Genomic DNA, 25,930 nt, shown 5'->3' with positions numbered 1-25,930 from the left:
ACCAAGTAGGAGGCACAATGGAAACAAAAGAATAGGTCAAGTGCAATTGGCTAAGGGAATAAATGAGATAATGAATGGAAAGTATTTTCCAAACCTTAAAACACCATTTTAAAAATACCAGCTACTCTTATTGTTAAGACCAGCTGCAACAACAGGATAATGGTTACACTCACGAAAGGGCCTAAATAGACCTCATGTGTGACAGGTGAGGAGCACAAAGGGATTGATTGATAGGAAGGAACAAAAAAGGGAAATGAGATTATCTTTTCTTGGCATGAATATTGTAACATTTCTGCAAAACTTAATTTAAGTCCTTTCATGGGTACTGACATTATCCTGTTGCTGCAGCTGGTCTTAACAATGAGTTGTTCGTTAGCCATTGCATATGACCAAGTCCCTTTGTCTCCACTGTGAAGCTGGAAGAATAATCAGAAGCTGGAAATTTCTTTCTTAAGCATCATTGTTATGTCACTTAAAAGATCATAAAGGCAATCTGGTGAGATAAGGGTTGACCTCAATATCAGGAAGAGACAGGTTCAAACCCTTTCTCGGACACAGTATCTGTGGGACCCTGAGCAAAACACTAACTTCTCAGTACTTTTTAAACTTTTTAAAACTATAAATTATAGAGAAAATGACAACCTGTTATGGTAGCAGGAGTAACTCGTCAGAACTTCTTCACCAATGAAATCTAAATAAATAGGTCCAGACAAACAAACCAGAAGAATCACAAGATTCTTGGAAGAAATGCTTGGAGATCATTTAATATAACCTTTTCATTTCACAAAAAGGTGACATACTCAAAGTCATTTACATAATAATAGAACTGAATTCAAATCTACATCCTCTGATTCAATACTCAAAGTTTTTGCTGCTTCATCACATTGCCTCATTCCCATACTTGAAGTCTTAAATTTCCTTTCACTTCAAATTAAAGTTCTTGACCATGAGCTACAGGATGTACAATTTAAATGATTTATTTGTCTAATTACTCTTAGCTCTTTTTTTCCAACTTATTTCTCCCTGTTAAACTTTACTGTAAGCTACTTTCTGATAGCTACATCAGAAGTATCCTGGGTCCTCATTTCTTCTTCAAATTCTCCCCATATTTCAGGCCTTTCCAAATTCATAAACTTCTGAATCATTTACTTCAAATTCTCAAATGACGACCAGAATTTTTTCTTTCCCAGTTCCCAAATTACTGTAGTATTTTGTATGCAAAAAATATAAAATTTTACAAGTGATTGGCTTTTAGCCAGTTGGACTTAGATATATAAACTATAAATTTTAGATCACACACCCAGTGCTGAGAAGTCATCTAGAATCCTAGAATTATAAGACAGACTTAGAATGGACCTAGGGGTCACCTAGTGTAGCTTTATTTTTCAGAAGAGTAACTGAAACAAGGGAAATGACGTGAAGTCCCCGAGTCATACAGGTAATGATGATGATGATAATGATGATGATGATGATGATGATGATGATGATGGCATTTATGCAGCGCTTTAGTTTACAAAACTCTTTTATAAATAATACCTTGTTTGAGCTTCACAAAAACCTTGGAATATAAATACTATTATTATCCTTTATATAGATGAAGAAACTAAGGCACAGAGAGATTAAACAATTTGCCCAGCCTGAGGCTGTATTTGAACTCCAAGTCTAGTGCTCTCACCATAGTCACCTAATAGTATCTAGTAGTAAGTGTAAGAGTAAGTGTAAGAGGTAAGAACTTAAGTGTTCTGTTTCCAGAGTCAATGTGATTTCCATCATACTTCTCTCTCTAGCTTCTATATGAATCAACTTTTTTATTCGATTCTAAGAATTATGAGATTATAATATATTATAAAGGATTTTATTACATTATATTGTCAGATAGATATGAGATGATGGATAGCTTGAGGTAAAGCTGGCTCTACTTTTTAATTCCATAAAACCCTGAATGTAAAATATCCTTTTTTAATGAATAAAATATTGACTGTTCTCTTGAATTTCTTCCTGCTTAACAGTGCCCTCTGCTGACTCAAATGTAATATAACCCAGCTGTCCTCTGAAATCAGCTTAAATTTTAACAATAAGCCCACTGGTAATTGCCTAATGATTAGTTGTAAAGCAGGACCCACTATATGTTCACCATCTTCTTTAGCTCAAGATAAATAAGTCAGAGACATATGACACAACCCAAAATTGGGAAATAATGTTTGCTACACATAAGAGCAAAGCGGAGAAACTTCAGAGGTATCTCTTAGTTGGCTTTCTCTTTGAGAGATCAGGTATTCCATGGGAAGTCCATGTTTTGAGTATTTGAATATTAAAATCTTAGTTAATGAAGTCATTGTGTGTTTTCATTCTTATGTTAAATTTTATTAGTGGTCAGAGGCAAAAATATGATTCTAGAAGCTGAAATTTAAAAGAAATACTAGTGTATATCAACAGACCACCATTAGTCATTTACTAATGCAACCCTTAAATCAATTTGCAGTAGCCTGAGGAGTCAGAATGAGTCTCTTTGATTTTTTTCAAGCAGTAACTAATTTACTCAACAAACCAGCTAATATTTTCATTACATTAGCAAGATCCAAAGGTGTAGAGTGGGTCATTTCATATATTTAGAGCTTCAAGAATTTCAGATATCTTTTAGTTCAGAGTTTTAAATATTTTAAATAGTATTTTATAGTTTTCAACATTCACCTTTGAAAAACTTTGTGTTCCAAATTTTTCTCCTTCTCCTCTCTACCTACCCCCAAGACAGCAGACAGTCTGATACAGCATAAATATATATGACTCTTCTAAACATATTTCCATATTCATCATGATGAACAAGAAAAATCAGATCGGAAGGGAAAAAAACATGAGAAAGGAAAAAACAAACAAATAAACAACAACAAAAAGGTGAAGTTCAGAAACTCTTAACCTTTTTTCTGTATGTGTGTATATGTGTGTGTGTGTATATGTATATGTAAACTTATGGACCCCTTCTCAGAATGTTTTTAAAAACAAGAAATAAAACATATGAAATAAAATACATAGTTTTACAAAAGAAATCAGCTATCTTGAAATACAGTTATCAAGATATTTTAAAACAAAAACAAATACATGGACCTTAGGTTAGAAACTCCTGCTCTGATCTAGGCTCACAATCCTGTGAAGTTCAAGTTATTATTATCTTTATTTTATGGGGAAACTAAGACAGAGAGAAGTTAAATGACTTGTCCAGGGCTGTAGAAGTAGTGCCTAAAGCCATATTTGGACTCAAATCTTCTTGACTCTAAACCCAATATGATATATTGTACCATCTTGCTGCCCAACATGAGCCAAAAATAGATTAACAACCCCTGTAATCTAGTACAGTCCTCATTTTATGGTTAATTATCTAAGATTCAGAAATAGTGAAATGAGGTATTCAAAGTCACAAAGTCATAAATAGATTTTGAACTTAACCCCAGCTCCTCTTGACTCAAATCAAGGATGTTTTCCATAAAATCATGCTTTCTTCTCTATTCTATGGGACTATTCCCCCTCTTCTTCACAGAATTTCTTTTATCAAAATTATTTATCATAAATATATTTATTGTAAAAATTATTTAAATTTAATTTATCAAAATTAAAATTTTAGAAAATGATTCTTATTGTATTACCATCTAGTCTATGTTAACATGGACTAATAGACAATTACTAGGCCAAGGGCTTTTCAATTAGTTTTTTGTGGGGTAGGGGTTGTTTGTATAATGGACCCCTTTGACAGGTTGGTGAAACCTATGGACCCCTTCTTAAAATGTGTTTATTTTGATTCACAATTGAAGGAAATGCTAAATTTTAATTAGAGACTATTAAAAATTAAGATGTCATTTGTTTTGTCTTTTCTCATTCACGCTCATGGACTCTCCTAAAATCTGTCCACTGACTTGCTAGTTAGTGAACCTGAGTTTAAAACCCCCTAATCTAGATCAATGGATAGGATGTATAGCCCAATAAATGGGACAGCTAGATGGCACAGAGAATAGAATTCTTGGGCTGGAGGCAACACTAGGTTGTGATCCTGGGTTAGTCATTAATCCTGCTTGCCTCAGTTTCTTCATCTGTAAAATAAGCTGAAGAAGGAAATGGCAAAGCAGTTCAGTATCTTTTCCAAGAAAATCTCAAATGGTATCACAAATAGTTGAGTACCATTGAAATGACTGAAAAACAATATGGCCCAATAAAAATGCCCTATAGAGAGCATTTGATGGGGGGGAGCGAGCAATGTAATTTAGAGGGCTCATAATTCAGGTGAAAGGAATAAAAAATGTAATTGCTTAGGTCAAAACATGTCTTTCCTAATAATGGTCTAGGGGCAGGTAAGCAGACTTTGACACACAGCGCTAACTTTCTTTAGCTCAACAGAAAAACCTGAGTTTCATGACAAGTTAGCAAAAATAATTCGTTACATAATTAGAAAAATGACTAGCCTTCCTAGCTAATTAAAAAAGAAGTCATTTTTCTGTGGGAGAAGGGGAAAGGGAACATGGCTTATTGGGGTCTCTCATCCTATTACTCAACTAAATTTGTCTTCAAATGTGGACTTGAGAACATGTTTCCTGCTGTTTGCCAGAGCACCCAAATTGCTAGTTATAGATGGATGGGTTAATAGATTCTGATACCCTTAATCAGAAATGCAAAGGATAGATCAAGAAGAGTCACAAAGTTTGTTTAGGGGCTTTTTGAGGGATAGGGTGAAAGTAACTCCTCCCCAATTGGCCATGTCACAATTTAAAGGACAAAGCTGCAAAAGATAAGCAATTTTAAGTACCTTTATTACTTGGATATTAACTATGAGCTAGTAACTTGTATTGTTCAATTGTTAGATTTAAAAAAGAGTGTCTATTCATATTAATTATTTTTAAAATTTGACTGAGAATACATAGGGAGTATCCCAAAGCCTGGTTCCCTAAGGAGTTAGCTAATCTCTAACCTAGCAGGCACAGCTGAACATCAGCTTGTGCATTCAGCATTCTGATAATTGGTTGAGCCTTCCATCTCAGTAGGATCGTTTCCAAGAGGCAGAAATGGTAAAGAGTGCAATAAATGACTAGTTACTTATTTCTGTTCATATAAGATATCTGGATTTCTTTATCAATACAACAAAAGTTTTAGGAACAAAGAAAGATTTAAAAATCTGACAACACCCTTCCTTTTAGGACCAAACACTACCAATGGACCTGCACATTTTTGTGTGAGAGGGAAGCTTAGGAAGGGAATAGTTCCTTAAGTAGCTGCACTTCAAGGGCCAGAAATTAATTAATACTGTTCCTCACATGGGAGGGGAAGCTTGCGTCTGGAAATTATCCTTTAAATTAAAAATGTTTGGGTTATTCAAGTCAAAATAGGATTATAGCCAAACAACTATGTATATATCTTAAGTGCATTTTACTACTGACCTTATTCTTTACCCATTGTTTAAGCTAAAACAGGTGGTTTTTTTTTCAGCTTCTTAGTGCAAGCTGTTTATGTTTTGTTCTGTTTTGTTTTAATTTTGTTCACTACAAAATTAGTCTGTTCCCCAAGGTATGCCCAGTAGGAAAATTGCAATCATATTTATTTATTTAATCCCAGCAAACTTTGCATGCAATGCTGAGGAATACACGCAATACCCTCTTTCAAGTTTTAGACTTTTAGCTAGATGCAAATGTCAAAGCTCCTACCTAATCTACAAATATAGGTGTATACATATTTAGAAAACAAGAGAAACATGCTTAAATATAATCTTTTCTATATCCATATTTTCAATTCAAATGCCTCCCTACCCTCACTCCCATTCCTTTTCAAATTTCAAATACGACAAATACATAGACTACTCCATAGTTAGTGCTTAAAAATGCTTTCTGACAAATAGATTTCATAATCACAAAATGTTACAGGACAAATTGTATGTGTTGAACTAAGTATTATTCATAATAAACAAATCTTTAAAGAATTATGAATTTAATAATAGATATATGAAGAGGTCAAGGTAGCAATTCCTAATTCAAAATTAACATATGACAAATTCATAATGGCTCTTTTCCAAAAGGTAGGTTTATTTAGGAGAAGTTATAGACAAAATGAAAAAGTAAAATAGGCACCAGGAATGGTAAATATGCAATAGATTTTGGGAGAGCAATGAGTTACCATGGAAAAGCATATCCGTTAAAGGAATATGCCTAAGTATGCCATTGACTGGCAGCCTAAATCCACAGAGGAGATAAGCAGACTAACCAGACTACTGCAGAGAGCACAACTCCACTGGGCTGGCCAAATTGCTAAAATGCCAAGTATATGCTTGTCAAAAAGATTGTTTTATGGAGAACTCACACAGGGCAGGTGCTCACAAGGTGGTCAGAAAAAGCGATACAAGGACACTCAAGGTCTTTCTTAAGAACTTAAGAATTAAGAATTAATTGTATGGCATGGGAGACACTGGCATAGGACCACCCAGTATGGCATGCCCTCATTTGAGAAGATGCTGGGTTCTATGAGCAAAGCAAAACTGAGTTAGCCCAGAAGAAATGAGTAATGTGCAAAGTTAGGGAGTCTACCCAAATGTTCATAGGGACTATTTGTGTCTGGCATGTGGCAGAATATTCCAAGCTGACACTGATCTGATCAGCCACAGTTTAAAGATGCCCAGAGATCTGAAGGATAGACAATGGAGGTTGATAAAGAGTTGGATTCTTACAAATCATTCTATACAAATAGGATAGTCTGAGACTTGGTTATGCTTGATTATAGCCAGATGGGCTTCTTCCTGACAAGGGAAGAGAATAAACTCAAAGTCCACATCATATATATATATTTCTGTGTGGGAACATACACAAGCATATTTCAGATTCAGGATTTTCTAATAGAAGGATATCCAGTTTCACTAAGATATACATTATTTAATTGTTAGAAAGTAACCCAAACCAGTGTACTAATTAAGAATGAATGAATGGATAGATGAAAAAAGTTTAATTAAGCACTTTGTATGTTTATGCTTACCTATAATAAAAGCTGAGCATATCAACACACAAAAAAAAGAAAGTCTCTTACCTTGGTAAGGACTATTTAACTGGGGGAGACTCATAAAGAGGGGAAAGATAGGGAGGGAGAGACTTTTTGCTCTGGAACCTGGCAAGGATGAGGAAAAGCATTTGGCAGTGGATTGACAAGTCCTATCCGGGAGCTATGTCCAGTTTGATTTGATCTTGACTCTCATGATTCCAGAACAGGAGAGAAAAGGAGAAAGTGTACACTATAGAAATGATAATCATTTGTTTACCAGAATAAATTATTTGTTTAGTAGGAGGCCGAAATGATTCAGTGGTTTTCTTAAATTTTAATCCTCATGGTATTATCACCAAATAATATTTATCATACATAGTTATCCACTGAGCACCTTAGAAGTTTCTCTACCTAAGAGAAAATTAATTATGGTTTAAAATTTCAAGTCCAGATCTGAAAGGTTTTTCTCTAGTTCTTTCTTATTTTCTCCCTTTTCAGGAAATACTAAAAAAAATTGTTATGGGAACAAAGTTTTTTTCCTATTATTAGTTTCATTATTATTGTCTTATTACTATAGTTAAGACAATCATAATGTATCTAGACTGCCTTTGTTAATATTTTCAAGGCAGTTTCAACATCTCAATATACATTCTTGTTTTTATTTCCCCTCCCTCCCTGAGAAACCCCCAAAGATACTCTCTCCTGCCTCATAGCATCTTCCCTTCAATGATGTCTTTCTCCTTACTATAGCTAACTCTGGTTAGTCTATCAAATTCTTCTGTGGATTTAACCTGCTAATCAATGGAAAACTCACACATCAGGGTACATTCCTTTAGTAGCTTCTTTCAGACTTTTTTCCTTGCTAATTGTATTGCTCTCCTGAATCTATTTCATATATACTACTCCTAGTGGCTATTTTATATTGCTTCCATTTTTTCTGAAATGTCTTCTCCTAAATAAACGTAACTTTTGGCTAAAAGAAAGTATGGTGGTGAGGTCTGGGTCTCTATGTGAGGTTGGCAGAGAGAACCTGAAATACTGATAAAATTGCTCCTTAAAGCAAGTAGGAAAGGGCCCTGATAGGGATCAGCTCAATCTGACAGACTAATACCCTGTGGAGGTCCCGGATTAACTCCACCTTACTGTATCCAATCAGAAAGCCAAGTTATATCAAACCCCTGAGGTTAAATTTCCCCTATACATCTGTCTATGGCCCATGCCATCTTTGCTTAATCCCTTTTGTGTTAGCCCACCACACTTTTACCTTGTGGTATCTTTCTTCCTCTCCTCTCCTCCATGTTTCATGGTATCTTTCCTTCTTATAGTTAACAAACTCTTTTTAGGATGCTAAACTTCTCTATGGATTTAACCTGTCAGTCAATGGCAGATTCCCAACTCGTGAAGCATTTCCTTTCTCCTGGCTAATTGTGAGTTCCACTGAGAACTTCTCTTTCCCATTGTTAATTGTTATATGCTTTCCCAAATTCATTTCATATTTACCACTTCTGGTATCTATTTTACCTCTTCATTTTGTCTGCAACCTTTTCTTGTAAGTAAACCTACCTTTTGCCAAAAAGAAAGGCCATTGTGAATTCATCACATGACTGAATCTATAAATTTGGTGCCAAAGCCCAAAATATGGTGCCGATGGCTCTCCTCGAACTCACTGGTGCCTACATAAATATCACTTTTTGGTGCTGATGGTCAAACCATCAATGGCATGATAGAAAGACTGCTAGATTTAAAATTGATAAACCTAAGTTCTAATTTTGGCTCTATCTTTAAATGATTATAATCTTGGGTAAATCAACTATTTAATCTCTTATAAGGATAAGTCTTTGGGCTTCAGTTATTTTGCAAAATGAAAAAGTTAGACTAGATTATTTCTAAGGTCTCTTTTGACTTTAAAATACTATGATTTGATGACCTGGGGCTCACCTTTTTATTGTATCTATGCACATATTATCCACACACAGAAAACCAAGACAATACTACTTTGTCCTATGAAGGAAACAGATCAGGAGAGCAGAAGAAGAATCATATAACTGCATTTGATTTTGTAATGTAGCTCAATAAAAACAGCTTTGGATCACCCATTGCTATACTTCCACTAGCGGAAAAGATAGTTATATTTTAAATTTTTTATGGATATGAAAATTCTTATTCACAAGTCAGCTATTTAGCCTCATCTTAGTTTCTATCTAACCATGAACAGGGGAGATGAGCAGGGGACAATATATGTTAATTTTCATAGTTCCCTCAAGGGTCTATATGGTTTAAAGATGAATGTGAACTATAACTTATAAAGTAGTGTAAAGTGTTAGAAAAATGATATCCTTTCATTGCTCATTTTACAAAGTTATAGAATGTAAGAATCAAAAGATGTCAGAAGACATCTGTCCCAATTCCTTTCTGAACAGGAGCTTCTTCTACAATGTCCTTACCAGATGCTATATCAACCCTGTCTGAAGACTTCCACTGAGAAAATTTTAGTATCCATAAGGCAATAGGCTTTCAGGAAGATGTAAATAATGTGAAATATGGTCACAGACCTCAAGAAACTTATATTCTACTTTGAAAAGAAAAAAAAGTTAAAAAGTTCATTATCAATCTGATGGCTATGAAATGGAACTTTAAAGTGCTTTAATTTGCATTTCTCTAATTAGTGATTTGGAGCATTTTTTTATATGGCTATAAAATAGGCTGGATTTCTTCCCTTGTGAATTGCATGTTCATATTCTTAAACCACTCATGACTTGTAGAAAGGATCTTAATTTTATAAATTTGAATCAGTTCCTTATCTTGGAAATGAGACATTAGTCCCAGAAACTAAATGATTTTTCTCTTTTAAATGTTTACCTTTTAGTCTTAGCTCTATTGGACTTGTTTGTCCATGGTTAATTATTATTTCATTTAATCTTTATTACAACTCTATAAGGTAAGTACTATTATTATCCTCACTTCATAATTGAGGCACAGAAATCATGGGTCATAAAGACAGTTAATGTTCATGCCTGAATTGGAATGCAGACTGATTCTAGGTCCAGTAGTACAGTCATTTTACTACTTAGCTCTTTCTTTCCAGAAGAGAGAAGAAATCATAAGTTATTGCTAAGAGAATGCAGTTAAATCCAAAATTCATTTAGCGCCTACTATATTCAAGGTATTGTACTAGGATATGGTTACAAATATAAGAAATGTCAGTCTCTGTCTTGGAGGAGTTTACATTCTTTGGGAAGAATATAATGTGTAATAAAGGTATATATGATCATTTGAGGAAGAATGCAAGAACATCAAAAACTAATTTGATCAGGGAAGATTAAGGTACATTTCAGATACTGAAAATAGCCTATGGAAAGATATGGAAGTGAGTAACCAAATGTCTCAGTCAGGGAACAGCCAGCAGGCCAGTATGACTAGACTATAAAGTATGTAAAAGGGAATATAATATGCAACAATCCTCAAAAGACTGGCCACAATATATCTGTGAGAATTTTGAACCCTAAACTAAGAAGTTTGCATTTTATGCTAGAAGTAATAAAATGCTACTGAAAGTTCTTGAGCTGATAAGGTTCTAAAAGGAAGTCCACATAGGCCAAAGTTGAGCAAAAATGAAAAAATGGCTTAATATGTAAAATATTCTAGAGCCAGTGAGGACACCTGTAGCACAGGATCTGTATAGAGTAGCATTAAGAAACAAGTACATTGGGACCACATTGTAGCTGAATGCCAGACTAAGGAGTTTTGAATTTATTGAGTAAATTTTGAGTAAATAATGAGGAACCATGAAAGTTGTTTGTTTGTTTAAGCAAGGAATGACATGATCAAAGTAACTTTTCAGGAAGATTAATCTGATGTTGGCATATAGAATGAAGGTTGAAGACAAAGAAACCTATTAGGAGGCTTATAGTTTAGTTTTGAAGTAATAAGGAAATGAGTTAGTTTAGTAAAAGTGAGAACAGAAGGAATGTATTCAAGAAATCTTACACGATGTAAAAAAAGAGTTGACAGACCTTGGTGACAGATTAGATATGACAAGGAAGGAATCAAATTTGAAAGTCAGGTGATATGAATAAAATAAACAGAACCAGGCAATTTGCGTATCATGGTAACTTCTGAAAAACTTTAGAATGATGATTACAAAGGACTCATGATGAAACATATTACCTATATCCTGTCAGAGCAGTGATGGATTCAAGAATGCAGATGAGACTTTTTTTTTTTTTTGATGTAGCCAATTTTTTTTTGTTTGACTATACATGTTTGTAACAGGAATTTTTTTCTTTTCTTCTCATGGAAGGAGAGAGAGGAAGAAATGGGAGAAAGATAAGTGGGTTTGATTGAAAAAAAAAACTAAAAATTAAAGTTTAACTATAAGATCATACAGGAACAAGGATTTAAATGTACAGTATCTGACATAGAGATAAATTTTCCTCTCAATGTACTGTCTCCTCTACTAAATTAACTACCACCTAAAACATTTGGTTTGAGCATTCTCTGCTTTCAGTGAATTTAAAAATGAGGAATATCATAGGATCAGATATCTAGAGCTAGAAAGAACCTTAAAAGATTATTAAATCCAAGCCCTGAGGATGGAAAAGAATTAAGTCACTTGCCCAAACTCACACAACTAGTAAGGTTAAGTGTGTGAGGCAAAGTATAAATTCAAATCTTTCTGATTCCAAATTTAATGCTCTACACTGCCCAATCAGCTACTCTCTGTTGGTTTTCTCCAACTCATTCCAATTCCTTCAATTGACAGTAAACACCTCTTCTAATGAGTTATTGTGTGACAATCCTATGTTCAAAGGAGCTTCATTAAATATTCTTCCTAGTTGATTTGAGATGGGAAAGAGATACACAATGGACACACATCTGCATCCAAATTAAGACAAAAATTTGATAGCTTCCCAGACAGCAATGATAGGGTAGTCCCAAATATGGTTTCCCAGTTTTCTTTTTTTTAATAGTAAAAATAACATTACTTGTACTGTTGGTCCAGCCATTCAGAAAAGCAATCTGAAGCAATGCCTGAAAATTTACTAAATTCTGCATATTTTTAACCCAGCAATATCACTATTAGACCCCAAAGAAATTGATGAAAGAAAAGAGGATACATATTGACAAAAATATTTATAGCAGCTTTTCACAGTATCTAAAAATCAGACACTAGAGAACTCTCCCACCCTTAGGGAACGTTTAACAAATTATGCTAACTAAATATAATGGAATATTAGTATGCCCTAGAAAATAATGATGTGGAAAGTTTCAGAGTAGAGGAAGAAACGGATTCAGAAAAAAGTGAGAAAGATTTATATGACACAGCATTAAAGAGGAAAAACAATTTTGAGTGTTTATAATTCTAATTGATGCAATGACAGACAAATCCAGGAGACTAAAGATGAAATCCTTCTTGCCAGAGAGACAAGCTTAAAATACAGAGAGGGACAGATATTTTTGGAACTGGACAATGTAAGACTTAGTTTTTCTGGATTAGACATGTTTATAATGAGGACTTTTAAAAAACTGATGGTTATTCTGTAAAAAGATAGGGCAGGAGGAGAGCAGATTATAAATTCATATACCAATAAATAAATATTTTTAAAGTATTGTTTCTGCCAGATTTTAGATGTGATCCCTCCCTCATTTGAAAAGAAGATTGTAAGGGTTAAAAAGCCTCTAGAAGCAAGGAATGCAGTTCAAGGCATGTGGGAGGACCTGAAGGGTGAGAGGTACCGAGGCCCAGGAGAGTCCTACTTGGAGGTGGGACATAGCCCCAGGAGGCGGTGTCTGATCCCAGGTACCACGTCTTTCTCCGTAGTACTCTCACAGCCTAGCACGCCTCCCTCCCTCTTCTCAGGCCAATCCTGTTATGCCAGAGGACCTCCCCCTTCTCCCAGATCCTCAGGGGGATATAAATATGTGCTACCTAGAAATAAAGTTCTCTTTCGCTTCACCCCTACCTTCTGGTGGTCTGTCTCTGTGGGATCTGGGTTGGTGCCTGAAGATGGGTAAGTGTGGCTAGCTATGCTGTTGACAAACGGGCATTAAGAGTAGCTCAAAGAGGAGCTACCAGGTTAGAGTAGTCTATAGGGGCATAACAAAGAGGAACTTTGAGACCAGTGATTGGTTGTAGGTTTTAAGAATATAAAAAAGAAATATTAAATGATTTACTAGCTTGCAAGAGCTATCAAGACATTTATCTAAGATCTAGATGCTATAGAGCTGTTTAGATGCTGGTGGCCTTTTTATTGAAAATATTAGTTGGCAGAAAGGGGTAAATAATTTCAACTAGTTTTCATGTAAAACAAGAAACAAAGAATAATCAATACTTGCAGTAAACACACTGAATATAGCAGGGTTGCATTTTTTTATTCCCCAAAGGCAAAGAAGTTGTCCCTACTCGTAAAAGGCATAAGGAGGTGGGTGCACAAAGGAATCAGTGCCCCTCATAATTGAGAGAGGATCCTGTTGCTATGGCAGCCAACACATTCTGGGGACCAGATATATGATGGAGATGAAAGTTGTATATACCTGAGCTAGTGTTATACCTATATCCTTGTTGAACATCTCTACAACACTATGGTTAAATAAACACTTTTTTGTTAACTATTTGATGGTCTTTCAAGCGTTTAATTTTGTTCTAATCTGGAACCTGATCTACCTTACAGGCCTGGCCTACAACATTTTGGCAGAAAACCAAGACTGGATCACCATAGCAGTATGGCTCACATTATGGGGGACAGACAATGTACATTCAAGACATGAGTTGGCTGGATGGTCAGATATGGTATACTATGGTGGAGCCCCTTTCTAATGGTACATTGAAAGTCCTCTCAGTGAAACAAAGAGAAGGCCACCAGTACCCTGATGTTCAATACATGCTAAAGGAGATTGACAAAGAGGATTAAGATAGTACCAGGGGAGCATTCCCTAGTAATTTTCAAAGGTCCTAGATAAATTAGGTTACTAATGGGAGGAAAAAACAAAAATAATTTTTTTCAGCACATTCAACATTTTAGCCACAAAGCTTTTGATTCATTGCCATGCTGGCAGAAGGGCAACCAGTGGAAAAGCAGAAGAGCAACACTTTCAGAGATGAGATTTAACAGACCATACATAGAAAGTATGGTCTTTCATCCAGAGGTTTTATTGGAAATGTGTTAAATCCCATTTAGGATGGGTCTTTAAAGGAGCAGAATGGGAGTAGATATGAAGAAGAAAATTTGGAGCTATCACTGGTGGAAAGAAAGATTTTGGACTTATTCTATCACTTTCATTGGAGCATGATTTCTTCCACAGTGTGGTTGGAAGGATAGGTAGGCTTTCACCAAGAAAGAATTGGGGAGAGAGAATAAGTTACAGGAGACGTTTAACAGTCTATAGGGTGCCTCTGAATGGTGTAAGGATTTAGCTATGGGTCTTCCTTTCTAATAAACCATACAGGTATAAGAGATAAACTGGTGAAATTCCAAAGGGATGTTCAAACAGCAGAAACCATGTAGGTAATTACAGCTCTCATTGAAAATAGGAGAGGACGGCGGAGAGAATAGGCACCAGCCTTGCTACTAAGTGAGTGGAGGATATGACTTTCTGTTCCAGAAGGAGTTTTGCGTAAGGCTCCTGAAACAAAATGCTGATAAAGAAATACTTGATCATCAGCCTATAGGAATGCTAAAATTTGCACTATGTACTGGGCCAGTAAATCTAACGAAACTTAAAGCAATCAGTTTGGAAGTTCTGAGCCACCCAAGTCTGAGAAGGAATCTCCTTTAGGTCAAAACTGAGATTGCTCTTAGGGTCATCACAATAGGTCTTAGGTCCAAGTCACCATGCTTGAGTCAGAGTTGTGGCTAATAAACATGGATATATTGTGAGAAAGGATATTATGAATTCTTAAAAATTGGGACCTGTAAAGGCCCTTTCTGAGGCTTCTTAGATTGGTTATTGTGGGTAGAGACAAAGTCAAACCCCAAGCTAACCGTTATAATTAATACCAAATAAAATCGGGTCATATGGTAGAGATGAAAAATCTTCCCCTTTAGTGATGAAATTAAGAACATTTCATCATATCAAATTCTTTTACAATAAGGCTGTATGGACAATAAAGAAGACAGATGGCGCCAGGAAGCTTATGGTAAACTAAAGCAAGCTGAAAAGTTGTTCTTCCCATCATTTCAGCTAATGCTCACCTCTTTAATATGATGGATTAGTTAATTCAGGACCCAGGTGCCATTTAGATTTGGCAGGATATCATAGTGAGATGTAAGTCACCATATCTCACTGACCAAAAACCAGAAACATTTTTATATGAATATGAGGGAGATTATGTCTATCTGAACCGTTACTGCATCTTTTTTGTGCTATAGCTTCCTCTTGTTAACTATCAGTATTTCATTTTATTAAAATATCAAACCTAAGTCAAGCCTCATCCACAATATGGGCCTATTACACATGTAATGTTGCCTTTGATTATTCTTTCAAGTGAGGAGTCAAAGTCAAGTTTCATTGATATGCATCCTTTCTAAGAAACAGTTGTTTATATATAATTTTTTTTACTTTAAAATATTCTTTTAAATATAATAATAAACATAAAAATCATTTAATGGTTTCCATGTTAATAGATTGTAATTACATTTTAATGTCACATTTGTATTCATTTTAATTTTATTCTAGAAAGCTATTTTCATTGTTTTGTTTTGAAGAAAGCAGTTCACATTTTAAATTAAATATGAAAACATAAATATTTACAATTATACAAATTCAAAGGTATACCCAACACATGGTAAATATCTACATTCAAATATTATTTACTTCAAATGGACTTGGCATTTCCAAATACCACAAATACTTATCTGTAACTATCAGGTTGCTGGTTAATTTTTGGCTTATTATTTGTTCTTTTTTTAAAGGTATTTTTACATGGAAGTGATAATTATAGTTTATTTGCATATAGAAGTTTTGACGCATAGAAATGTATTTTAGAACCATTATACTCACTGTTTCAAAACCTCGATGTGGGTGATCAGGAAATCCTGCTGGTTTGGCCACTTTAAATTCATCAAATAGCAAAAATGGATCCAGATTTTTCAACTAAAAAAAAAAAATTAAATGGTTTATTAATCCTGATCAGCAGAGACCAGAAACACAAATATGGTAAATTTAAAAGTCTCATACTCCTGTTAGGTATATCACTGAAAAAGAGAAAAGATCTATAATATGTTTGGTACCTCATTATCATCAAATTATTACACTCATGAGTCATCTTCATCTTATCAATGACACTCCAAATTTCACTCCAAATTTCATTTCCAAAATGCTTGGGAGGATGAAATAAGAAGAGTAGAGAAGGAATTATTGTCCCCTGCCTTTATTCAGCTTACAAATAGCTTAAATTGAGCGAAGATATCACATTCACTTCAAAGATCAGTTGGACAGTTAGTTAAGCCAGTGGCTAGAGTGCTAGCCCTGGGTTCAGGAAAATTTAAAGCTGACCTCAGACTAGATGTGTGACATAAGACAAGTCACTTAACTTCTATCTGTCTCTCAACTGTAGATTGGGAATAATAATACCACTCACCTCACAGGGTTTTTAGTTGTTGAGGACCAAATAAAATATTTGTGAAGCAAAAATTTCTAGCAGATTCCCCTATACACCCCTCAAACAGAGCAAATTTATTGTTCTGGAAAAAACTATTAATCATGCATCTATTCAATTCATATCTACCACAAATTCAATACATCCTTCCTATTCTCTGTGAAAGTCAATCACATCTATACATATAAGACCAGCAAGCAAATCCCTCAAAAAGTAATCATGTGTAGCATAACTAGAATAGATAGATGTCAAGTCAATTCTGTGACTGCTGATGAACCAACTGGTTACTGCTCTGGCTGTGTGAGGAAGGAGATGGATGACTGTGAGAAGACTTCCCATCCTTATCCTATACCCAAGAATTCTCCACACTATAAAGTCATTTCCATGTAGTTTGGGGGGAAATAAATAACTTTGGCTTCTTAATAAATTGTAGGCATTTAACAAGTATTAAGGGACACTTAATTAGTGACAAAAAAAAGTCCCTGACTACTAAACTTCAGAATTTAACATATTCTAAGTCACTAGCATTTTCCTTAATCTCTAGGGATTTTCCTTTATAATGACCTAAATGTCTCATCTTTTAAAACTTATGAATTGGGGAAGCTAGGTAGTGCAGTGGATAGAGCATCAGTCCTGAAGTCAGGAGCAGGGTTCAAATCTGACCTCAGAGATTTAACACTTCCTAGCTGTGTGACCCTGGGTAAGTCACTTAGCCCCAGTTGCCCTAGGGGGAAAAAAGAAAGTCATGTGAAAATTATATTTTTATGGAACAACTCATCATTGTTTAACTGTTAAACGTAAGTAAAGATCAGTATGACCAAGTATGTGCCTAGCACAATGCCTGGTATATAGCAACCATTTAATAAATAAATCAATTGATTGACTGATCTTTGGGGAAGATGAGGCCCACAATCTGGTCAACAGCTACTATTCCTCAGGACATTAACATACTACAGTGAAGAAAAGACAGCTGGGCAATTGGTTAAAATAAGTATAGTAGGTGCTTAACATAATCTTGGAAAAGCATCTATCTTTAGCTTCCCACACTTGGTAAGTACCAGGCTTCAAAAGCAATTCTTTGGGGAAAAAGAAACTTTTCTTTTGGTAAGAGCAATTTAAATCCATCTCAGTCAGAGGCTCATTCCCATTTCTTCCTAGATTTCTCCTTTTCTTGGAGATAGACATGTCAAAGAAAAAGTGTGTGCCTACAGTTTAATTCTAGAATTAAGGAAAGTAAGCAAACTATTATAAACAAAGAACATTTTGAGCTAAAGTCTCTTCTCCCCACACATATTTGTATCTCCCAGTGTCCCAGACTCTGAATATCTCATATTTAGCTTGATCCCAAAATCAATCACCAATTGATGAAGGAAGAAGGAAGAAGAAATTGTAGAGTTAATTTGTCTAATATAATCATGTTGGAGAAGAGAAAACTCAGGAGGCTCAGGAAGTTTGAAATGATTTGCCTAGAGCCAAGTGTGTGGTATATGACAGAGTTGCAATTCCAATCAGATCAAATGTAGGGTCTTTTCTCAGTATCACACTATACCAGAAAGTGAAAATCACAGAATCATACCCTGGATGCATGTCCAAATGTATCATACTTCTGTCTTTGTGCTAATAAAGTAGACCATGATAAAAATATATATATGAATTTTCTTCAAAGTCAATATGCCCTGGTTAATTGTAATCTGATGGGCCAGTGGATAGCATGCTGAGAATGAAGCAAAGAAGACCTAAATTCAGATCTGTCAAACAGAACTGAACAAGTTCTTTACCCCGATTTGCCTCAGTTTCCTCATCTGTAAAATGAATTGGAGAGGGAAAAGGCAAATTACTCCAATATCTTTGTCAAGAAAGCCCCAAAAGGGGTCAAGACTCAACAACAGCAACTATTTTTGGAAGTGAAACAATTGGGGTTAAGTGACTTGCACTTGATCTGCTGTGCTATCTAACTGCCCCCCACCTTTTTTCATTTTTAACAAAGATTTTACTTACTGATCATTCATGTGATCCCAGGCAAGTCACTTAATCTTTTTGCCTCAGTTTCTTCATCTGTAAACTGGGAGCACCTATCTCCCAGGATTGTTGTGAGATTCAAATGAGATTATGGTCTCAAAGTGCTTAGCACATAGTAAATATCAGCTATTATTATTGAAAGAAGGTATAGTGGTCATGGCTGAGTTTATAAACTAAGTAGTATAAGGCAGTTAAGTGAAAGCTGTGGATTAGATGAGCTTTGAGGTTCCTTCTACAGTATGTCCTCAGCAAAACTAAGGTCTGTTAAAGACCTTAATTTTAAAAAGTCTAGGGTTTCCCATTTCATCCAGGGCCATCTCCAGTTGTCCTGATCTATATCTGGCCACTGGACCCAGATGGCTCTAGAGGGGAAAGTGAGGCAGATGACCTAGCACAATTCTCCCTCTCTCAAATCTAATTCACTTACTTACATATCATGGTATCACTTCCCTGATGTCATGGTCCTCTTTGAAAATTAAAGACAAGCATCAAAAACCTTTCTCATACTCCATAAGCCTCCCAAGATACCACCCATCCCATCCTCTTAGCTAAGGATCTTATGTCATATTTCACTAAAAGAAAAAAAAAAAAAAACGAAGGCCATTTCTGGGCATTTCCTCTTCTTTTTCACTCCTCATTTAACAAAATTCAAACATTTCTCCAAACTCTATAAACATGCCTTTATCTCCCCATACTTAAAAAAAAAAAAAAACCTCTATCTAATCCAATTATTCCTGATAGCTATTGTCCTGTATCTCCCTATAATGCATGTCATACACTGTTAAGTCATTTTTCAGTCATCTCTAACTCTTGAAGACTCCATTTTGGATTTTCTAGGCAGAGATACTGACACGGTTTGTCATTTTCTTCTCCATCCCATTTTACATATAAGGAAACTGAACCAAACTGGCTGGGTTTAGGGCTGGATTTGAACTCTTCTTGATTCCAGATCCAGTGATCTACCCACCAAGCTGCTACCTATATCCTATATCTATGTCTTTTATATTTCTATCACTCCTTCTCAGCTAAACTTCTTTGGTTTCTGACCTCATCATTAAATTAATTTGTTCTCTCCAAAATTAGCAGTGACCTCTTAATTGCTAAATATAACAGTATTTTCTCAATTTTTATACTTCTTGACTTCTTTGCAATTTTTGATATTTTCAATCCCTCTCTCATGAATAAATTTTCCTATCTAAAGTTTCCAGACTATTCTTTCCCAATTTTCCTACTTCTCAATCTTCTTTGCCACCTCTTCATTCAGGGTATATCCACTAACCATGGTGTCCCCCAAGGCTTTCTCTACTCTCTTAGTTGATAGTTAACTCCCAGGAACTCAACTATCATCTCTACATAAATGATTCCCAGACTTATAAATGAAACTTTAATCTCTCACCTTAACTCCAGTCCCATATCCCCTTTTGGATATTTCAAGGTGTCTGGGAGGCATCTCAAACTCAAAAATGCTCAAAGCAGAATTCACTATTTTTCCTTAAAATACTCCTCCCTTTCCAACTTTCCCTTAGCACCATCCTTCCAATCATTCAGTCTCAAAAACAAAGGGACATCCTTGACCCTTCATTTGAAGTCCCCACATAGCCAATCTGTTGTCAAATCTTTTAGTTTCTATTTTCTCCAGATCTTTGTACATATTGTCTTCTTCTCTCCAGTTCTACAGTCATCATCCTCATCTGGACTATTTACTATTTGCAAGAAGAGACAGTAAAAGATAACATATTTAAGATAACTCTTAACAGTATAAAATAATTGAGAGCATACCTACCAAAACAAACCTAGGAAGTATATAAATAAAATTACCCAAAAAAACTTTTTATACAAATAAAATCATTAAATAATTGGAGAAATATTAATTGTTCAAGTGTAGGCAAAACCAATATAATGAAAATGACAATTTTGCCTAAACTAATTTGTATGTTCAAAGCCATTCCAATTAAATTACCTAAAAACTATTTTTATTGAATTAGAAAAAATAGTAACAAAACTCATCTGTGAGAATGAAAAGTCAAAAATAATCAGAAAAACTAAAGAGGAAATTATCTAGAGGGAGGAGGATTAGCAGTACCAGATCTTAAACTATATTACAAGACAGTAATTATCAAAACTGTTTGATACTGGTTAAGATATGAAATAACTTTCAAATTGTTCTCCCAGCCTCAAGTCTCTCCCCACTCCAATTTATATTTCACTCAGCTGGTCAACTTCAGTTTTTCTGTAGCACAGATCTGACTATCTTACTATTACTCAATAAATTCCAATTGCCCCATTACCTTCTGGATCTATCAATCATCTGTAAGGTGTTTAAAACTCTCTACAATCTGGCTCATTCTTACCTTGATGGTCTTCTTATATTTTATTCTCCTTCATACATTCTGCAAATTCTACAATCCAGCTCTTCAGTTCCAGCATTTTCCCTGACTGTCTCCTATACCTGGAAGGCTATCTCTCTTCATCTGTGACTCCTGGTTTCACTGGATTACTTCAAGTGCCAATTACAAGAAGCCCTTCTCACCTACTCTTAATTCTAATGCCTTCCCTATCCTGATTATCTCCCATTCAGTCTATTTATAAGCATGTTTATTCAGGACTATTTGGATGTTATCTCCCTCATTAGATCGTGAGTTCCTTGATATCAGGAATGTTTTTTCCATTTCTTTGAATCTCTAGTGCTTAGTAGGTTCCCTTAATAAATGTTTACTGAATGATTTACTGATGTATTTTTTTAGCACAGATCCTTCCCTCCCATGCTTTTCTGTCTAGATATAATTCTTTCCTCCCAAATCCTAAACTTACATTATTGTAAACTTCTTCCAAATGAGTAATAGCCCACTCTAAGCTTGCTTTTGCCCCAAATCACATATCACACAGGGACAGTGTCTACCTACATTTCATTTTCACATTGATCCCTCTCCAGTAGCCCAGGGAGCAATAAGCATCACCCAGCATACCTCAGGTCTGCCAATACTTCTCCGAACTCGAGCTCCCACACCTTCCGCTTGCTCCCGGCTGAGAACAGTGAGGGTAACTTTCTTGGACTTTCCCATTGTTAAGTCTGAAAAGAGAATTCTTCAGCCTTTTTTTTTCCCTGGAGATAGGGAGAGAAGAAAAAAGGGAAACGAAGTCATCAAATAGGGCATATCTATTAACTTTTAAATCAATCGAGTGTGTCTGAACCAAAGAACTTTAAGAGATGAGAAAAAACTTAAGACCGTCCTATCCAATTCATTGCATCCCTGGAGAGGAAGAAACTTAAACGCTAGCAGAGTAGATAGTATTCAGTCAGGTAAGGAAATCTAAGAAAAGCTAAACTTGCCTTTTCCTGGGAAGCTAAAAAGATAACTGTAAAGACACGTACACAAGCAGACAATAAACCTAGATTATATCTGAGCTATATTCCAAATCAAAATTCTCTTCAGTGCAAGTAACTACGAAGTATTTGCAGACATTACCTCCTCATTCCCAAGGCAAATCCTCACTCCCATCCTCCCCCACAAACTTGTGTAGACACACTACTTTCTTACTGAGGTTTCTCATATGAATTAGGAAAAAAATTGGCTTATCCCTTTTGGCTAAGGAGCAGCTCAAGCTAGGCAAAGCCAGTCGGGAAAGAGTGATTTTTCCCCCAGACTTAACTAGGCAGGGATTTATACTTACGCGGACCCACAGAGACAGATGGCATAGAGGGGGTCACCGCAAAGATGTGCCCGGAGGCTTAGTGTCAGTGCGCCTCAGAGTTTCCTTCACACCTAAGAAAATTTAATTGCCAGAGAACTGGAACTGCTCTCGGGGTTATATAGCAAGGGAACCCTGATTCACTAGCTCACTGTGACTCAGCAATTAGGTCCCTTTAGGATGCGGGTGCCAATCACTGCAAACAACTAAAGGGTGGGGTCCCTGCAATTAGGAAAAAGAAGATGGAAAACTAGCATCTTTCAAGAGGCCCTCGGTTTTGCTCAGGGTTCACGAGCAGGGTGTTTTGCACTTTATTCCGGTTTTTCCTCTTCGTCCTTCTTCTATTTTCGATTTAAGGGACCCAGAAATGCTCCCAGCTGTGGCTCCACCTCCTATATTCGCAACGGCTCCAGGCCACGAAGCCTCGCCCAGTACTACCTTTCCCTGCTCCGGAGCCTCTCCCAGTCCGCTGGGAAGGAGATAATCCGGGCAGGGCTTTGGGGAAACTGTACCAGAAACTTGGGGGGCTGGGCTAGGGTCTGATGTAGGCGGAGGCGCCAGGTTCTCCCACGCCCACTGCTTACCCTCGGCCCGGCAGTGACGTGAACTGGGCCAGGAAAGGCACTGGTATCCGTGTCTCCCAGAAAATGCTCCAGATCTCACATGGAAGGAAATTACAGATGCTGTTAAATGAGTGGACTGGTTAGATGCTCTCTAGGTCTCCTTCCAGGGCAAAATCCTATAAGTGATGTCACTTAATTTCATTGTGGACCACAATCCTGCCTACTTTAGTGAAGTGAGTCAGGATTATGCAAAAGTTGTTGATCTGATCATTTACCGGGACTCCCCAAACCGGAATCCCCTCCATTCAAGGCGACTGTAACCTATGTTGCTGCCGTTCAGTTGTGTCCAACTATTCATTACTTCATTTGACGTTTTTTTTCTCGACAAAGATAGTAGATTGGTTTTGCCACTTCTCTGTCCAGCTCATTTTACAGATAAGGAAATTGAGGCAAACAGCGCTAAGTGACTTGCCTAGGGTCACATAGCTAATAAGTGTCTGAAATCAGATTTGAACTCGGGACTCGATGCTCAGAATTCTATTTATTGTACCAACTAGCTGCCCTGAAACCTAACCCTAAATTGATCCTAGAAAATTGCCTGAGGTTCATGTAAGTCTCGACTAAAATCCAACCTTCTACAAGAAACTTTTTTCAACCCCTCTTAATTTTAGTGGCTTGCCTATCGTAGTTAATTCCTATTTTCTTGTATATAACTTGCTTTATATATTTGTATGCTGTTTCCCCATTAGACTAACCTCCTTGAGGGCAGGAACTGTCTTTTGCCTGTTTTTGTATTCCTAGAGCTTAGCAGAGTGCCTGGCACTTAATAAGCATTTAAGAAATATTTATTGATTGAATAAGTGAGCTACAAGTATCAGATATGCCAGTTTTAAATCTGAGATTTCCTAACTCTAAACCTAGAGCTATGTCCACAATTCCAAGCAACATATAAAGCTATTATGAGAATTAAATGGAATATTAAGTGTTAAATTCCTTAAACTAGTTAAGATTGCCAAGCAACTGCAACTAAAATTCTCATATTATCATAAGTATTATAAAATGATAAGAGGAAGTCAATTTCCTAATCAGAAAATGGAGATACCATAGGACCTCACAGGGCCCTTGGGAAGTTTAAATGAAGTAATGTTGTAAAGTGCTATGTCATTGTTATGTTATGCCACAGTTCTCTTTAACTGTCCTGGCTCAGTTTCCCTGCACTAGTTTCCCTTGTCTCAGTTTCCTTAACTGTTCTGTCTCAATCCCCTAAACTGTAACCCCCCCCCTTCTGGTTCATTAAGACTGGGGACCATTTACTCTAAGGTTATAAATTGTTAGCATAAGCAGGATAAACAAGAGAGTGGAACTCCTGACTCTTTCCTGTTCTCAAGAACTTACAATATCCCTCTAAAAATATTCCAAGATACCTCACTGATATCTTTATTCCTGTCAGACATCCTGTTTCTGGGTTTTTAGGATTTATGGCCTCCCCTATCCTGACAGAAGTTTTCCCACGCTACCTACCCCTTCTTAGTTTCTAAAAGGTATTTAAGAAGTTGGGTTTCTCCTATTCATTGCTGGAGATTGGAGGCTAGCTGCTGGCTGCTAGATGCTGGCTGCTAGATGCTGGATGCTGGATTCTTTGAGATAACAGTCTCCTCCAGCCCTGGGACCAACATGGATTCCTTGGTCCCAGTATATCTTTATCTCTGTCTGATTGGATAATTTGAGACGAGAGTCCTGTCCAGTCAATTATACTCTCCAATTAATAAAATATTAAAAAGCTCTCTAATCTCTCTCCTGCCTCAGTTTCTCCGGCACTACATTTATTCATTCACATTTATATGTCCTTTTAAGGTTTGCATTCTTCAAATGGTAGCCAAACTTCAGGAAAAGAGCAGCAGAAGAACTGGAAAGGGAGCCCCCATTTAAATAGTTTCTACTATGTGCCAGGTGCTTTAATGATACCATCTTCTTTGAGCTTCAAAACAATCCTGCAAGGTAAATGCTCTTATTATCCCCATTTTACAGATGAGAAAACTGAAGCAATAGGTTTAAGTGTCTTGCTCCATGTTATATAGCCAGTAAGTACCTGAGATAAATTTGAACAACTTCCTGCTACAAACACAGGCTGACCAACTAAATTGGAGCTCCAAAAACAATATGTCTCTGGTCCCCTATCTGAAACTAAATCTGTGTTTGAAATTAAATCTTAAAGAAAAAGTTCAAAAATATCCTTCACAACTCTGTAAAAGTTGATGATATATGTATGATTTTCCTTCTTTTTTAAGGAAACTGAGGCTCAGATATTTCTGTCGTCAGTCAGCATGATTTATTTAGTTAGTTTTCGGTTTTGTTTTTTTGTTTTTTTTTTGGGGGGGGGGGGCGGGTTTGGAGTACCTAGCCTTAATCACTAAATGGGTGGGGCCTCAGTCAAACTGAGTTCTATTAAAGACTTTAGTTTAAAAAGACCAAAGCCTCCCATTGCATCCAGGGCCATCTCTAGTCTTCTTAATCTATATATTGCCACTAGACCCAGAAGGCTCTGAAAGGGAAAGTGAGGCAGGTTGCACAGCCTTCCCTAACTTAAACTCAATTCATGTGCATGTCTTATCATCACCTCCCTAAAGTCAGGGTGATCTTCAAGAACAAAGGACTAACAACAACAACAATACACACTTAGTATGCAAAGAAAATGCAGAGCATTATGCCAAGTGTTGAATATATAAAGTGTGAGTGTGGGAATATACAAAGAATCTAGGTTTTCTGATTCTAGAATTCCATGATTTTTTTCCATCTCATTACGTGTTTCCAGGGGAAAAGTAAGATTACCAGTTCTCTATGCTAAAGAGTAAAAAAGAATAAGAATAAGAATTTCCAGTACCTCTCTAGAGTCATTGATCTCAAGCTTTTCACCCTGTCTAGAAATAAATCAGTTCAGGATACCGGCTGAGATATGGACAGTTTGATGTTGCCATAACTTCATCAGTTTAGGAGTTCCTTCCACCAGTGCAGAATGCAACCCCTCCAGATTTTCTTATTCAAGATATTTCTTGACTTCACT

At 36.1% G+C, this 25,930-nt stretch overlaps 1 protein-coding gene across 2 annotated transcripts in view; it reads right to left on the bottom strand.

Moving 5' to 3' along the window:
- PIR (pirin) overlaps positions 1-22,991 on the bottom strand; it is an 88,533-nt gene extending 65,542 nt beyond the window's left edge. Inside the window, exons 1-3 of one of the 2 annotated variants that reach the window (XM_031958968.1) lie at positions 22,891-22,991; positions 21,583-21,719; positions 16,000-16,092 (exon numbers count right to left, since the gene is read on the bottom strand). In XM_031958968.1, the coding sequence (XP_031814828.1) occupies positions 16,000-16,092; positions 21,583-21,678 (189 nt within the window). In that variant the 5' untranslated portion in view covers positions 21,679-21,719; positions 22,891-22,991. Of the gene's footprint in view, positions 1-15,999; positions 16,093-21,582; positions 21,720-22,288; positions 22,818-22,890 lie in introns of those variants that run through there. The other variant, XM_003765557.4, reaches the window with a different exon arrangement.
- Positions 22,992-25,930: the final 2,939 nt, after the last annotated feature.

The sequence above is a fragment of the Sarcophilus harrisii genome, chromosome 3 (genome assembly GCF_902635505.1).
Source record: "Sarcophilus harrisii chromosome 3, mSarHar1.11, whole genome shotgun sequence".
Classification (NCBI taxonomy): Eukaryota; Metazoa; Chordata; class Mammalia; order Dasyuromorphia; family Dasyuridae; genus Sarcophilus; species Sarcophilus harrisii.
This window is presented reverse-complemented; position numbering and strand designations above follow the sequence as displayed.